The sequence below is a fragment of the Carcharhinus amblyrhynchos genome, chromosome 20, assembly GCF_965287045.1.
Source record: "Carcharhinus amblyrhynchos chromosome 20, sCarAmb.v2.hapA, whole genome shotgun sequence".
Classification (NCBI taxonomy): domain Eukaryota; kingdom Metazoa; phylum Chordata; class Chondrichthyes; order Carcharhiniformes; family Carcharhinidae; genus Carcharhinus; species Carcharhinus amblyrhynchos.
Genome location: NC_137343.1, coordinates 42,799,711 through 42,814,444, shown reverse-complemented (window position 1 = coordinate 42,814,444; position 14,734 = coordinate 42,799,711). Strand labels below are relative to the sequence as shown.

Sequence of the window (14,734 nt, the reverse complement as noted above, 5' to 3'; positions counted from 1 at the left end):
TGATTGGCACCCCAACTGCAAACAGTCACCCCCTGCACCACTGACAAACATTGGCACCGGTGTGTACCATCTACAGGATGCACTGCGGGAACTCACCAGAGTTCTTTGGGCAGCACCTTCCAAACTCACGATCACTATCACCTAGATTCCAGAAGGACAAGGGCCAAAAGCTGGGACCTTCACCACCTGGAGATTCCTCTCCAAGCCACTCACCATCCTGACCTGGCAAATAAATCAGACATTCCTTCACTATCGCTGGGTCAAAATCCTACCTACTCTGCAGGGACTGCAGCAGTTCAGGAAGGCAATTCAGCACCATCTTCTCAAGGGGCAATGAGAGGATGGGAAATTGGCCTAGCCAGAGACACTCGCATCCCATAAGTGAATAAAAAATAACCTGAAACGTTAAAAGCAAATTACTGTGGATGCTGGAATCTGAAACCAAAAGAGAAAACGCTGGAAAATCTCAGCACGTCTGGCAGCATCTGTAAGGAGAGAAAAGAGCTGACGTTTCGAGTCCAGATGATGTCTGCTCTTTTCTCTCCTTACAGATGTTGCCAGACCTGCTGAGATTTTCCAGCATCTTCTCTTTTGTTAACCGTTTTTCCACCCCAGATGCCATCTGACCTGTTGTTTGTCTCCAGCATTTTCTGTCTTTGTGCAGCATTTTGTTGGAAGGATAATAGCGAATCCCACATCCTTGGGCAGTGCTGTGTGTGGGGTTGAGTATCCCTGACGGTTTTAGCTGATGTGACAGGTAGGCTGGATGTGGACAATTGATGCATTGGTGTCACGGCTGAGCAGAGTTCTGTATTGCTTGCCGTGGCAACAGCAGTCACTTGGTGACAGTGTTCATTAGAAACCATCTACTTGACCCAGCTTCTGAGTCCTGCGAGGACTGGGATGTCTCGGACGTAATGTTGACATTGATGAGCAGTAAATTGGCATCAGCTTCATCCGATCAGCCGCTGTGAGAAAGAAATAAACTCGAAAAGGGGCAAGGATTTGTTGCCTAAGCAACAGCTCTTGACATAGAATCCCTACAGTTGAGAAAGAGGCCATTCAGCCCATCGAGTCTGCATCGATCACGCCCCCATCTAGGCCCAATACCCGTAATCTCAATTGTTTGCCCTGCTTTTCCCCCTGACACTAGGTCAATTTAACACGGCCAGTCAACCTACCGTGCACATCTTTAGACCGTGGGAGGAAACCGGAGCACCCAAAGGAAACCCACGCAGACACAGGGAGAATGTGCAAACTCCACAAAGACAGTGACCTGAGGCCAGAATTGTACCCGGGTCCCTGGTGTTTTGAGGCAGCAGTGCGAACCACTTTACCACCCATGACATTGATGGGAGTTCCTGGAAGGTATGACAGGCTGAAACGTGTCCCAGCCCTTTCACCTACCCTTGTTGAAGTAACACTCGCGAACATTTCCACCAAGGCAGAGCTGTTCATCAGAGGCAGTAACAACGAGTACTGGTGGTGCAGACTGTGAGCAGAATGAGAAATGTTCCCAACGATCTGTTGAGTCTACACACTAAAGACTGGGGGGTAGTTAGTTATTCTCCAGGCTGTTTGCCAGGTGCCTTTCACAATCGATTGTGAGAGAATAGCAGAAGGATTATGAGCTTTAGAGAGATAACTGCTTGTTTACCAGAGGAATCTGTTTTCCTATCCTGTAGTCACTTTGTAAGTTCATAAGATATAGAAGCAGAATTAGGCCATTCGGCCCATCGAGTCTGCTCCACCATTCGATCATGGCTGATACAGTCCTCCTCCCCATTTTCCTGCCTTCTCTCCATTACCCTTCAACCCATTGCCATTTAGAAATCTGTCTCACTACTTCCTTAAACTTATTCACTGTCCCAGCATCCACCGCACTTCAGGGTAGCGAATTCCACAGGTTCACAACCCTTTGGGAGAAGTAGTTTCTCCTCAACTCTGTTTTAAATTTGCTACCCTTTATCCTAAGACTATGACCTCTTGTCCTAGAGTGCCCCATAAGAGGAAGCACCCCGTTGATTATTATTGATTAGCCTGGTTCTATTTGTGAACATGTTGATCAGCCTGGGATGTGGAAATAAAAAGGGAATTAGCTAAATGTTCCACAGATGTCACTGTTAGTGAGTCGTTCCTTATTGTCTAAAAAATAATAAGAAAGCAATGAATACAAAATTGAAGGAGAGGTAAGTAGTGACTTCATTTCAGTCATAATGAATATTAACATCATGTCCCAGTGTACCACGCCTCTACTTGCCTTGGTTGCTGTTCCTAACCATTTTCTCTTTGCTCACTGTCAGTTATTTCCAGAATTATCTCAGGATGTTTTCTTCAACAGGAAAGGTTCTACAAAGTCTGTTGTTGTGGCAATGCTGCTGTTTAACAGTTGTTGACGGGAATAGGTGTCAAAAGGTTCTGAGGGATTGCCTCTGAATTTCTGATCTCCTACCATATTGTGTTTCCCACTGGGCCTCGAGCAGCCTATTCCAGCTGTAGCACCCTGTTTGCTTTATGGTTACTGCTTTTTATTTAAGGTGGGCAGGTCTCGGAGCTGGATGCCATGGGTTCAAGTCCCACTTCAGTGGCCTGAGCGTGTACCCAGACTGACTCGCCAGTGCAGTGCTGAGGGAGCCGTGTTGGAGGTGTGTGTCTATCGGCTGTGATGCCAAGCCCAGACCACACCTCGGCAAATGTACAAAGATCCCCCGGTACCATTTCAGACCACCGTGGGAGTGTTACTGTCTGGTGTCCTCGCCAGTCTTTATCCCTCAACCATCATTACCATCACATTCCAGCTGATGGGAGTTTGCTGTGCGCATGTTGCGATGGTTATATCCAAACAGTTTCCACACTTAAACGTGCCTCACGGGTCATAAAGCATTTTGGGATGCTCTCCAAGTTTATGAAAATTAGGATATAAATGAGAGTCTTTCTTTTGCACGCCTTCACAAGGGAGCTGGACCAGTTCTTGGCTGGGGCAGAGATCACATCATATTAAAGGTAGGTGGATTGATGTTCACTTAGCCAATGTGATTGTCTGGGTTGTTCTGGCTGCCTGGCAGGTTGGTGGGATTGGGAAGTGTCTAGACATGACGCTCTAGACATGAGTGGGGTGAGGAGGTGGGGAGGCATGGTTTGATAGCTCAGCCAGCTTTTCCCTGTGCCATCGTTGTAAGTACGTAAATGGTTCTGCCATTTCAGTATTGTGTGATACACTCAGACCTCCAGAGATAGAACTGCCATTGCTCATTCTGTCCAGCGTATGTGTGGATCATTAACTCCCACCAGGCTCCATAGTTATTGTGCTGTATACAGCATGTACTGCAACAACACTGCCATGCTAGACCAAAGCTGTACAGGTTAGATGGATTAGCCGTGGTAAATGTGTGGGGTTGCAGGGATAGGGCGGCTGGGAGGGCCTGGGTAAGATACTCTGTCAGAGAATTGGTGGGCCGAATGGCCTCTTGTATAATTGGCTTCATATTGGTTTCGAAATGTGGGCATTGCCATGGTGAAATGCTCGACTAGTCTTTTAATTTGATGCTTGGAGCTTCACTCCATTCTTGTCACCTGCAAGTTGATGTATTTTGATATCTTTACAGCATTGCGTTTTACCTGTAACCAATCTAAATGCTGTTTGATTAAAATATGATGGTGTTGCACTTTGGACCAGAAATAAAGGTTCTCTGTGTTGGTCCACACCTTGACACTCCAGTAGGGAGAGTTTTGTGTGAGTCACCTTGCGGCAGGTTTTGACATTAATATTTACTGGAAAACGCAAGTTCTTCCTCCTCCCTATCACCTGAGTTGGCACGAGTGAAATCAGTTCATTGCAGAATCTTGAATTGAATCCTAAGATATGTTAGACATGGAATGCTGTGGTAATTACTGCACATTATCTCTCTCTCAATTTGCAACGATGGTTCTCAGCAACTTGAATATCTTTGCTCCAGATGGTTTGAGAGTTGATTGAGTGCAAATGAAATAGCCTTGTGATTTTTAATGAGATGTAAATTCCTGGTTAGATCATTGCCATTTGATTTCCTGATTTTATAACAGGAAGTGATTGGTAAATTTCCAACAGCAAATGAATGACGTTTGTGGCCCGTGTATTGGAAATGGGCAGACTACTCTGTTGAGTGGGCGAAATGACCATACACACAGCACGAGTCTGTCTCTTGGGCTCTCTCTCTGGTTGGAGCCATTCACAGCAGCAGGATCTTCTGGTCCCGTTGATGCTGCCCACCACCCCCCGCCCCCCACACACACCGCGGGTTTCTTGGTGGACAGGGGTGTGTTCAACAGGAAACCCCGTTAACAATGGCGTGACCAGAAGATCCCACCACTGACCAATGGCAGGCCACCGTGAAATGCGCAGTGGGGTGCGTGGATTAATCTTACCCATTGTCACTCCCTATCTGTCACTCACTCTCTGATTCCCTGTTTGTCTGTCTTTTCTCTTTATTTCAGTGCGTGTCTCCCTCACTCTCGGTTTCTGTCTCTCTTTGTCTGTCTCTCTCTCTTTCTGAATCTCTTTCTCTGCCTCTCTGTATCTGTGGATGCCTCTCTCTCTGTCTCTCTATCTCTCTCCCTCTGGCTCTCTCACTTTCTGGCTCTCTCGCCCTCTCTCACATTCTCTCTGACTCTCTCACTCTCTCTCTCTTGCTCTCTCTCTTGCTCTCTCTCTGGCTCTCTTGCTCTCTCTCTGGCTCTCTGTTCTCTAGCTCTCTGAGGCTTTCTCCGGCTCTCTTCTCTCTCTGCCTCTCTCTCTCTGCCTCTCTCTCTCTGCCTCTCTTTCTCTACTTCTCTCTCTCTCTCTGCCTCTCCCTCTTTGCCTCTCTCTTGCTCTTTCTCTGCCTCTCCCTCTTTGCCTCTCTCTTGCTCTTTCTCTGCCTCTCTCTCTCTCTCGCGCTTCCTCTGCCAAAATGGTGGTCAGCATTCTAGAAAATTCTTGGGTGTCTTTTTTCTTGTGAGCGAGACAATGGATCCACTGAGATTGGCGATCGGATTTTGTGAACGGTATTCGACAGTCAATCAAAAACGTCCTTGTTGGCATCACGATTGAAATTGGACAGTGAAGCGTTGTAAAAGGATCTCTTCCCTACCTCAGGAGCATTGTGCTTTAAATGACTTGTGCAAGATGTTTGATTCCACGTTTTCCCTCCAGGAGGTTACCGGCACATGTCTGGAATACAGAGTAACTCATCATCATTCAGGATGGAGGCCGAAGCTTTGGGTTTTGACGGCAAAACACTCTCAGTGTCACACAGACAGTGCTGAACATAGGTTAAAAATCCCCTATCCACAATCTGATCACAGAGTTACAAACCAACAAGGCAGATTTCAGCATTCAGATTTTACTAAGCTGTTAGGAAATAATGTGAGACTATTAAAAATTTATTTTATTAATTATATTTACTCATTCATAGGAATATTTATTAGCCTGCTAAACATTAATATTAAATAAAGAGCGTTCTATCATTGGACTGAGAGTAACATTGTCTTTGGGCATGATTTAAAATATACAACATCAATTAAATTCCCCCTCCCCCCCCATCCATCTCGCATATCTCTGCCAATTTTTACTACCCTGAATGACAAAAGCAGTCATAATTACCCTCTTAGAGTTGTCTAATTACATAATATATCTGGAATGCATCAAATTTATCTTAACCATACATCCAAAAGGCAAATATATCCAAAAAGCGAGTTTGTTTGCCCAGATATGCAGTTCATTTGTATGCTAATAAAGCAATGCAATATATTAGGGTTTAACAAGTGTGAACATGTACAGTGTGAGAGTTGGCAAATGGAGAAACAACTGAGTGTTTTGTAGACTGTAGCTAGCTGAGGCTTAGGCTGTTGTAATGTCAGTAGGCCTCGGGCCGATCGTATATACAGTGGATCCAAAAATACCTGAAAACTGGAACACCATCAGTTTCAAGGGTTTTGGATTAAGGATTCTCACTCAACCTGCAGCATATTTTTGAGAATATAAGCTGTAAATTGCATGATATGCTGCCCATGAATGTTATTTTTAATCTGCTGCTGAGCTGAAGCTGCATCCGCCGGAATTAATTGTCGTCAAGTCAACAGATGAGAGGTTTTCAGGTCAGAGATTTTAGACCAAGTCAGAAACCAGGTTGAATTAGTTTGTATTTTTAATCACTGGTCCCTTAACTCAGGTTGTTTGCAGTCTCGGCTTCCTGTTCTGTCCGGACTCCCTGATCCCATGTCCTCTTATGGGCAGCATGGTGGCACGGTGGTTAGCGCTGCTGCCTCACAGCGGCAGGGACACATTTTGATTTCATTCTTGGGTCACTGTCTGTGTGGAGTTTGCAATTTCTCCCCGTGTCTGCCTGGGTTTCCTCCGGGTGCTCCCGTTTCCTCCCATAGTCCAAAGATTAGGTGGATTAGCCATGTCAAATTGCCCCTCGCTGTTAAAGATATGTTTGGGGATTAGTGGGGTAAATATGTGGGGGTACGGGGCTAGGACTTGGGTAGGATGCTCTGTCGGAAAGTTGGTGTGGACTTGATGGGCTGAATGGCCTTCTTCTGCACTGCAGGGATTTACTGATTCTTTGTCGAGACTCTATTTTTCCATCCCCTGAATATCAGCCACCTTTGCCTCCTGTTGCCTTTGTCACCTCTGGATTCAACCCCCCACTGCTCACCTGGCTTGGACTCCTAGCATCCACCCTCTGTGAAGAGCTCTGTCTGTATCTCGCACTGTATCACCATCCCATCGCAGTTGACCAATAACGGCCCCTGATCTATCAATAACTCAGATTCAGTATTCCCTCCCTGGCCTTGCCTGCCTCAATTACCACACCACCCACCCTCCCCCCCTCCCTACAACACATCCCTACAACATATCACTCCTGACACCACCATCCCTCCCTACACCACCATCCCTCTCTCCCTACACCACCATCCATCTCTACAATACCTTCCATCTCAACTACACCCTCCCTCCCCACAACAGCCTCCCTTCTTTACACCACCCCCTCCCTACAACACATCACTCCATCTCTGCAGCACCCTCCACCCCCACACCATCCTCCATCCCTACAGCCCTCACTCCAAGATTTCCCATTCCTCTGATTTGCCACGCTGCCTTTACCCCCGAGCTTTGGCAGCCGTGTCTTCAGCTCCTCAGAGACTTTGCTTTGAAACTCCATCCCTGAACTCCACCACATCTCCATCATATAATGAGTAATTCATGTGGACATCACAGTTCCCAATGGCGAACACGGATGCAAAAACATGACCGAAGGTTGTGGCAGCAGAAACTATTAGTTGTGGACAGGGATTGAATACGTTAAGGAGAGTGTTATATGTAAAACTCTCATTCTAACCAGTCCAGTTTCATTCTGATCTCTCCAACCAATATCCCTGGAGCTTAGTTGGCAGAGAGGTGATCTTATTGAAACATATGAGATTCTGTGAGGTGTGACAGTGTTGATGCTGAGAGGCTGTTTTCCCTGCCTGGGGATGCTAGTCTCAGGATAGGGGCGAGAGACGAGGAACATTGCTTCACTCAAATGGTTGTGAATCTTTGAAATTCTATCCTCCAGAGGGCTGTGGATGTTCAGCTGGGATATCTTCAACACTTGGGATAGATTTTTGGGGGTAAGACAGGAAAGTGGGTTTGAGCTAAGTCAGCCATGATCTTATTGAATGACAGAGCAGTAAATAGGGGCTGCATAACCGACCCCTAATCCTATTTTATGTGTCCCTATGTTCTTACATGCTTCTTGGCATCACACTCCTACTTGAAGAGTAGGTAATATGTTTGAATCTTAGCGAACAATTATCACTGAGATGATGATGATTATAAGAACATAAGAACATAAGAAATAGGAGCAGGAGTAGGCCATCTGGCCCTTCGAGCCTGCCCCGCCGTTCAATAAGATCATGGCTGATCTGTCGTGTCTCAGTTCCACTTTCCCGCCCTCTCCCCATAACCCTTAATCCCCTCTCTTATCAAAAACCCATCAACCCGCTTCTTAAAAATATTTAGCGAGGCAGCCTCCACCACTTCAACGGGCAGAGAATTCCAGAGATTCACCACCCTTTGAGTGAAGAAGTTCCTCCTCAACTCCGTTCTAAACCGCCCCCCCTTTATCTTGAGGCTGTGCCCCCTAGTCCTTCTGTCTTTTTTGAGCGGGAAGAGTCTCTCCACCTCTATCCTATCCATCCCATTCATCATCTTATACGTCTCAATGAGATCTCCCCTCATTCTTCTAAACTCTAACGAGTACAAGCCTAGTTTATTCAGCCTCTCCTCATAGCTCAACCCCCTCAACTCCGGTATCAGCCTAGTAAACCTCCTCTGCACTCCCTCCAAGGCCAAAATATCCTTGCGCAGGTGCGGCGCCCAAAACTGCACACAGTATGTGATATAGAATAGTTAGCATGTGTCTACCTATCTCCGTGTGCAGGTGTATCTGTGTGCGCGTGTGTCTGTGTGCACGTGTCTGCCTGTGCCCGTGTGTACATTCTGTGTGCGTGTATCTGTGTGCGTCTGTGTGTGTCTGAGTGTATGCATCTGCCTGTGTCTGTGTGTACATGTGTGTGTGCCTGCTTGTGTTTGTGCATGCATCTGCCTCTGTGTGTGTGTGTGAATTTGTGTCTGCGTATGTATCTGTGTGTGTGTGTGTGTGTGTGTGTGTGTCAGTGATGACACCTTATGGCAGATCACTGAGATGGCTGAGATAAGCTGTCATTACTTTGAGTTCTTCCGTTCAGCTCCACAACCTATTTGAATGTTTACTCATCTGAATCCTTTCTATCCTCTAGCTCTGATGGAGTTTGATTGTGTGTCTTGTCTGCACTCCTTCCAGCTGCAAGCTTCACAGGGACAAACGTTTGCGATCTGACCCTCCACTAGAGGGGAAAGAACAATCTTCAAATCTCTCACCTTGCAGGGGACATGCTAATTTCTATATTCCTGGTGACCTTTTGAAAACCTTCATTAAAGCCCAGTAGGTAGCAGAGACTGTCAGACAGTGGGCAGCCAGTGGGACAGAGCACTGCTTCCCATTCTGCTGAAGCGATACTACCCGCCGAGGTGTTAGCTTGGTCCAGTTTGGAGGCTTCCTGGCTGAGGCGTCGGTTCAAGGGTGCTCCACGATTCCTTACACATTGGCTAGGCTGGAGTTTCACTGCGCAGTATTACTGGGGGTGCTGTCCTCCCAATAAATCCCTGTGAAGGATCATTCTTTGAAGATCAGCAGGGGTGTCCTTTGCATTGCAGTGTTGTGTTGGAGAGCTCACTGCCCGTATTGGAAGGAGTGTGCTCATAAACATTGGATGAGTTTGGTTTGACCACCCTCTGATCTAGTCTATCGTCAATGCAGGAATATAGCCAACTGGGGTGGCGAAGGGAGTGGGGGAAATCAGTTGCCTTCATCCCTGTAGGGTGACAGTACCCGGGGTTTCACACATGGCCCTTCTGTCCTTTGGTCTTGGATGTCCTGAATTGACTCAGTGACCGATTATTGAAGTGTCCACAAGATTGGTGCTGGGATGCGGTCTTCCTGGAACATCAGCAAGTGTTATGCTGTGTTTTCTAGTGATTGTTCTGTAGCCTGGGATAAATATGCCACAGGGAAATGCCTTGCCCCAGTCCAGCATAGCCAGCTGGGCACAGGGCTCCAGAGAGCTTTGAGATCATTCAGTAAACACTAACCATGGATTGACATTAGACCATCATTTGTTCGTTCTCTGAATCAAGGTCTGAGTGTGGTATAAAGGCAGAGCTCCCAAAACCATTGTCTGAATCAATTACTTTCAATTGGTTGGATTGAGTATCCATTTGTAATGTTGGTGAGGACTATGAATCTTACTCATTACTTCAAGCAACTGACGTTTTGTGAATGGGTTTTCCTGTCATCTTTTCTATAAAATGGCATTATGAGGAGGAGAAGGAGCCAAGCCTCAGTGTCGAATGTCCACAAATCGCCGATGTTAATCATCTCTCTATTCAAAGATGATGCTTTCTCAGGATCACGGGTTTCTGCCCTGGCTGTTAATGTGACTGATTCTAGAACTACTGGTCTCTGGGCAAGTGGAACAGGAGGTCCCACCAGGTGGTGGGATCTGCAGTTTTCTTCTTCCTTCCTTCTCTGCATTAGCCGTTAATCTCAAAGCCACTGTGCTTGAAGGAGAGATTCAGAGTGTCTGAAGGGTTTTCTTTGTCCTGCCCTGGAATCAGAAGGATGCAGTGGAAGGGTGTCTCTGGCGCTCTTTATGTATATCTGATGCACAGTCCAGGTCTTACTACAGTACGGATGTGTAGTGATGACAACTTCCCTGTCACCAGTGCTCAACCTGTCCCAGAGTCTCTTCTTCAACCAATCCCAGAGTCTCTTCTTCAACCAATCCCAGAGTCTCTCCTTCAGCCTATCCCAGAGTCTCTCCTTCAGCCTATCCCAGAGTCTCCTCTTCAACCAATCCCAGAGTCTCTTCTTCAGCCTATCCCAGAGTCTCTCCTTCAACCAATCCCAGAGTCTCTTCTTCAACCAATCCCAGAGTCTCTTCTTCAACCAATCCCAGAGTCTCCTCTTCAACCAATCCCAGAGTCTCCTCTTCAACCAATCCCAGAGTCTCTTCTTCAACCAATCCCAGAGTCTCTTCTTCAACCAATCCCAGAGTCTCTTCTTCAACCAATCCCAGAGTCACTTCTTCAACTAACCCCAGAGTTTTCTTCAACCAATCCCAGAGATCTCCTTCAGCTTATCCCGGAGTCTCTCCAACCAATCCCAGAATTCTCTTCAACCAATCCCAGAGTCTCTTCGTCATCCAATCCCAGAGTCTCTTCTTCAACTAACCCCAGAGTTTCTTCGTCAACCAATCCCAGAGTCTCTTCTTCAACTAACCCCAGAGTTTTCTTCAACCAATCCCAGAGCATCTCCTTCAACTTATCCCAGAGTCCCTTCTTCAACCAATCCCAGAGTTCTCTTCAACCAATCCCAGGTGCTCTCCTTCAGCCTATCCCAGAGTCTCTCCTTCAGCCTATCCCAGAGTCTCTCCTTCAGCCTATCTCAGAGTTTCTCCTAATGTGGTGAGTCCAGTTGAGTTTCTGGTCAATGGTAACCCCAAGGTTGTTGACAGTGGGGGATTCAGTGATGGTTACATCCTTGAATGCCAAGGGGTAATGGTTAGAATGTCTCTTATTGGTGATGGCATTTGTGTGGCACGAATATTACTTACCACTTGTCAGCCCAAGCCTGGATATTGTCCAGATCATTTTGTCTTTCAACATGGACTGCTTCAGTATCTGAAGAGTCACGAATGGTGCTGAACATTGTACAATCATCGGCGAACATCCCCACTTCTGACCTGATGAAGAAGGCCATTGATGAAGCAGCTGATGATTGTAGAGCCTAGGATACTACCTTGAGGGACTCCTACAGAGATGTCCTGGAGCTGAGATGACTGACACCACTCCCCCCCCGCCCAACAACCATCTTTCTATGTACCAGTTATGACTCCAACCAGCAGAAAGTTTGCCCCGATACCCATTGATTCCAGTTTTGCTAAGGCTCCTTGATTCCACACTCGGTCGAATGCGGCCTTGATGTCACTCTCGCCTCACCTCTGGAATTCAGCTCTTTTGTCCATGTTTGAACCAAGGCTGTAATGAGGTCAGGAGCTGAGTGACCCTGGCAAAACCCAAACTGTGCGTCACTGAGCAGGTGCTGCTTGATAGCGCTGTCGATGACCCCTTCCATCAGTTCGCTGATGATCGAGAGCAGACTGATTGGGCGGTAATTGGCCGGGTTGGATTTGTCCTGCTTTTTGTGTACAGGATATACCTGGGTGATTTTCCACATTGTTGGGTAGATGCCAGTGTTGTAGCTGTACTGGAAGAGCTTGGCTAGAAGAGCAGCAAGTTCTGGGGCACAAGTCTTCAGTACTATTGCCAGAATGTTATCAGCGCCCATTGTCTTTGCAGTATCCTGTGCCTGCAACCGTTTCTTGAAATCATGTGGAGTGAATCGAATTGTCTGGAGGCTGGCATCTGAGGTGCTGGGGATCACTGGGGATCACGAGATGGATCGTTTACTCGGCGCTCTTGGCTGAAGATGGCTGGAAATAACTCAGCCTTATCTTTTGCACTGAAGTGTTGGGCTCCTCCATCATTGAGGATGGGGATATTTGAGGAGTCTCTTCCTCCAGTGAGTTGTTTAATTGTCCACCACCATTCTCAACTGGTTCTGGAAGGACTGCAGAGCTTACATCTGATCCGTTGGTTGTGGGATCGCTTAGCTCTGTCAGTCACTTGCTGTTTTTGCCATTTGGCATGCAAGTAGCCCTGTTTTGTAGCTTCACCCCAGGTTGACACCTAATCTTCAGGTATGCCTGGTGCTGCTCCTGGCACACCCTCCTGCCCCCTCCATTGAACCAGGGTTGATCCCCTGGCTTGATGGTAATGGTTGAGTGGGGGATATGCCGGGCCATGAGGTTGCAGATTGTGCTGGAGTACAATTCTGCTGCTGTTGATGGTCCACAGTGCCTCATGGATGCCCAGTGAAGGTGGGACTTGGTCTCCACAAGGATTGTGCTGTGGTCACTCTTACCGATACCGTCTGCAGCCAGCAGGTTGGTAAGGATGAGGTCAAGTATGTTATTTCCTCTTGTTAGTTCCTTCACCACCTGCCGCAGACCCGGTCTAACAGTTATATCTTTAGGAACAGTTATACTGTCCTTTATTCACACGGGGTGGACCAGCAGGCCCATCCCACAACAGCTTTCATCTCAGGGGCAGCATTATCATCAGCTAGTGTATTTAAACACCAGCTTTGGAAGGCCTGAACTGGAAAGTGGTTTGCAGTGGCTGTTGACACTCTCCAATCTATCCCCAGTCAAATATCCCATAAGAAATAGGAGCAGGAGTAGGCCATCTAGCCCCTTGAGCCTGCCCCGCCATTCAATAAGATCATGGCTGATCTGAAGTGGATCAGTTCCACTTTCCCGCCCTCTCCCCATAACCCTTAATTCCCTTGTCTATCAGAAACCTATCTACCCGTGACTTAATCCTATCCTGCGGTAGAATCCATGAGTGAGCCCCCATCGATGGGAGAGTTGCAACACACAGTCAGATGGACATCCGCGTGTGCTAACTGGCCTGCTGGGTGGTTCTTGCATTTTCCGTTTCTTTTTTTTATTTTCTCAATGACCTGCCGGCTGATCCCGGATCCTGTCTCCTACGGCAGCGTGTTACACTGTCACAGCGCAAGGTCATTTCCTGTTAATGCACCTGAGCAGTATGGTTAAAAGAATGTGCTGGAAGCTGGTGTTATTTTGGACAAGCTGCACTTGACAAATGGAGTAAGAAGTCTCACAACACCAGGTGAAAGTCCAGCAGCTTTATTTGGTAGCAGAAGCCACTAGCTTTCGGGGTTTGCCCCTTCGTCAGGTGAGTGGGGAGTTCTGATCACAGACGGGGCATATAAAGGCACACACTCAGTTTACAGAATACTGATTAGAATGTGAGTCTTTACAGCTAATCAAGTCTTAAAGGTGCAGACAATGTGAGTGGAGATAGCATTAAGCATAGGTCAAAGAGATGTGTATTGTCTCCAGACAGGACAATGAGTGAGATGTTGCAAGCCCAGGCAAGTCATGGGGGTTACAGATAGTGTGACATGAACCCAAGATCCCGGTTGAGGCCGTCCTCATGTGTGCGGAACTTGGCTATCAGTCACGTTGACAAATGGAACAGTTTTTTTTAATAAGAGTAACTTTGTGAAGTGCAGCAGCCAATTCGCACACAGCAGGCCCCCAAAAAGAGCAATGTTACAATGACCAGATAATCTGCCTCAGCGACGTTGGAGATTATCTGTTGTGTGTGACATCCAAATATATTTCCACAGTATCTAAACAGTGAGCAGCACAATGTTCCTGTCAGTAGTGCTGTGTGGCTGATGTTAGAACTCTTTGTGAGCACTGAGCTTCCTGTCAGGTGATGCGACAACTCAACTTTAATCAGTTAGAGTTTCTCCCCATTGGTCAGAACGGGGAACCAATCTGACCCATTGCCCCTCACCTTCGATCTGCCTCCATTTACAGTCTGGGAAGCGGCACTCTCCAAACTCTTGCTGCCTCGGAAATGTAGCCAGTGTAACTAAGGACCGCACGCACCCCAGACATTCTCTCTTCCACTTTCTTCCATTGGGAAAAAGATACAAAAGTCTGAGGTCATGTACCAACCGACTCAAGAACAGTTCCTTTCCTGCTACCATCAGACTTTTGAATGGACATGTCATACATTAAGTTGATCTTTCTGTACATCCTAGCTATGACTGTAACACTACTTTCTGCACTCTCTCTTTTCCTTCTCTACGTATAGTATGCTTTGCCTGTACGGTGCACAAGAAACAATACTTGTCACATGTATTAGTAGTATACAGTGAAAGTAATAAATCAAATAGCTCTGGCCTATGTTTCAATCCTATTTGTAAACTCATAAGAAATGGCTGCTGTTCCTGTTCTGTTGATGTACAGTAAGAAGCCTCACAACACCAGGTTCGAGTCCAACCAGTTTATCCGGTAGTAATCGGAAACGGTGTTCCTTCATCAGAACCTTCCACACACCTGACGAAGGAACACTGTTTCCAAAAGCTTGTAAGATCAAATAAACCTGTTGGACTCTAACCTGGTGTTGTGAGACTTCTTATTGTGTTTACTCCAGTCCAAGACCAGCGTCTCTACTGTTGATGTA

The 14,734-nt window shown here is 46.8% G+C and overlaps 1 protein-coding gene across 6 annotated transcripts in view; it reads left to right on the top strand.

Annotated features, from left to right (window-relative positions):
* Positions 1–14,734, top strand: part of osbp2b (oxysterol binding protein 2b) — a 354,770-nt gene that overhangs the window by 289,736 nt on the left and 50,300 nt on the right. For 5 of the 6 annotated variants that reach the window (XM_080208479.1, XM_080208478.1, XM_080208480.1 and 2 more), the window contains one exon: positions 2,956–3,003. The exons of the other annotated variant lie outside the window; for it this stretch is intronic. In XM_080208479.1, coding sequence (XP_080064605.1) covers positions 2,956–3,003 — 48 coding nt within the window. The remainder of the gene's footprint in view (positions 1–2,955; positions 3,004–14,734) is intronic. 6 annotated transcript variants of the gene reach the window in all.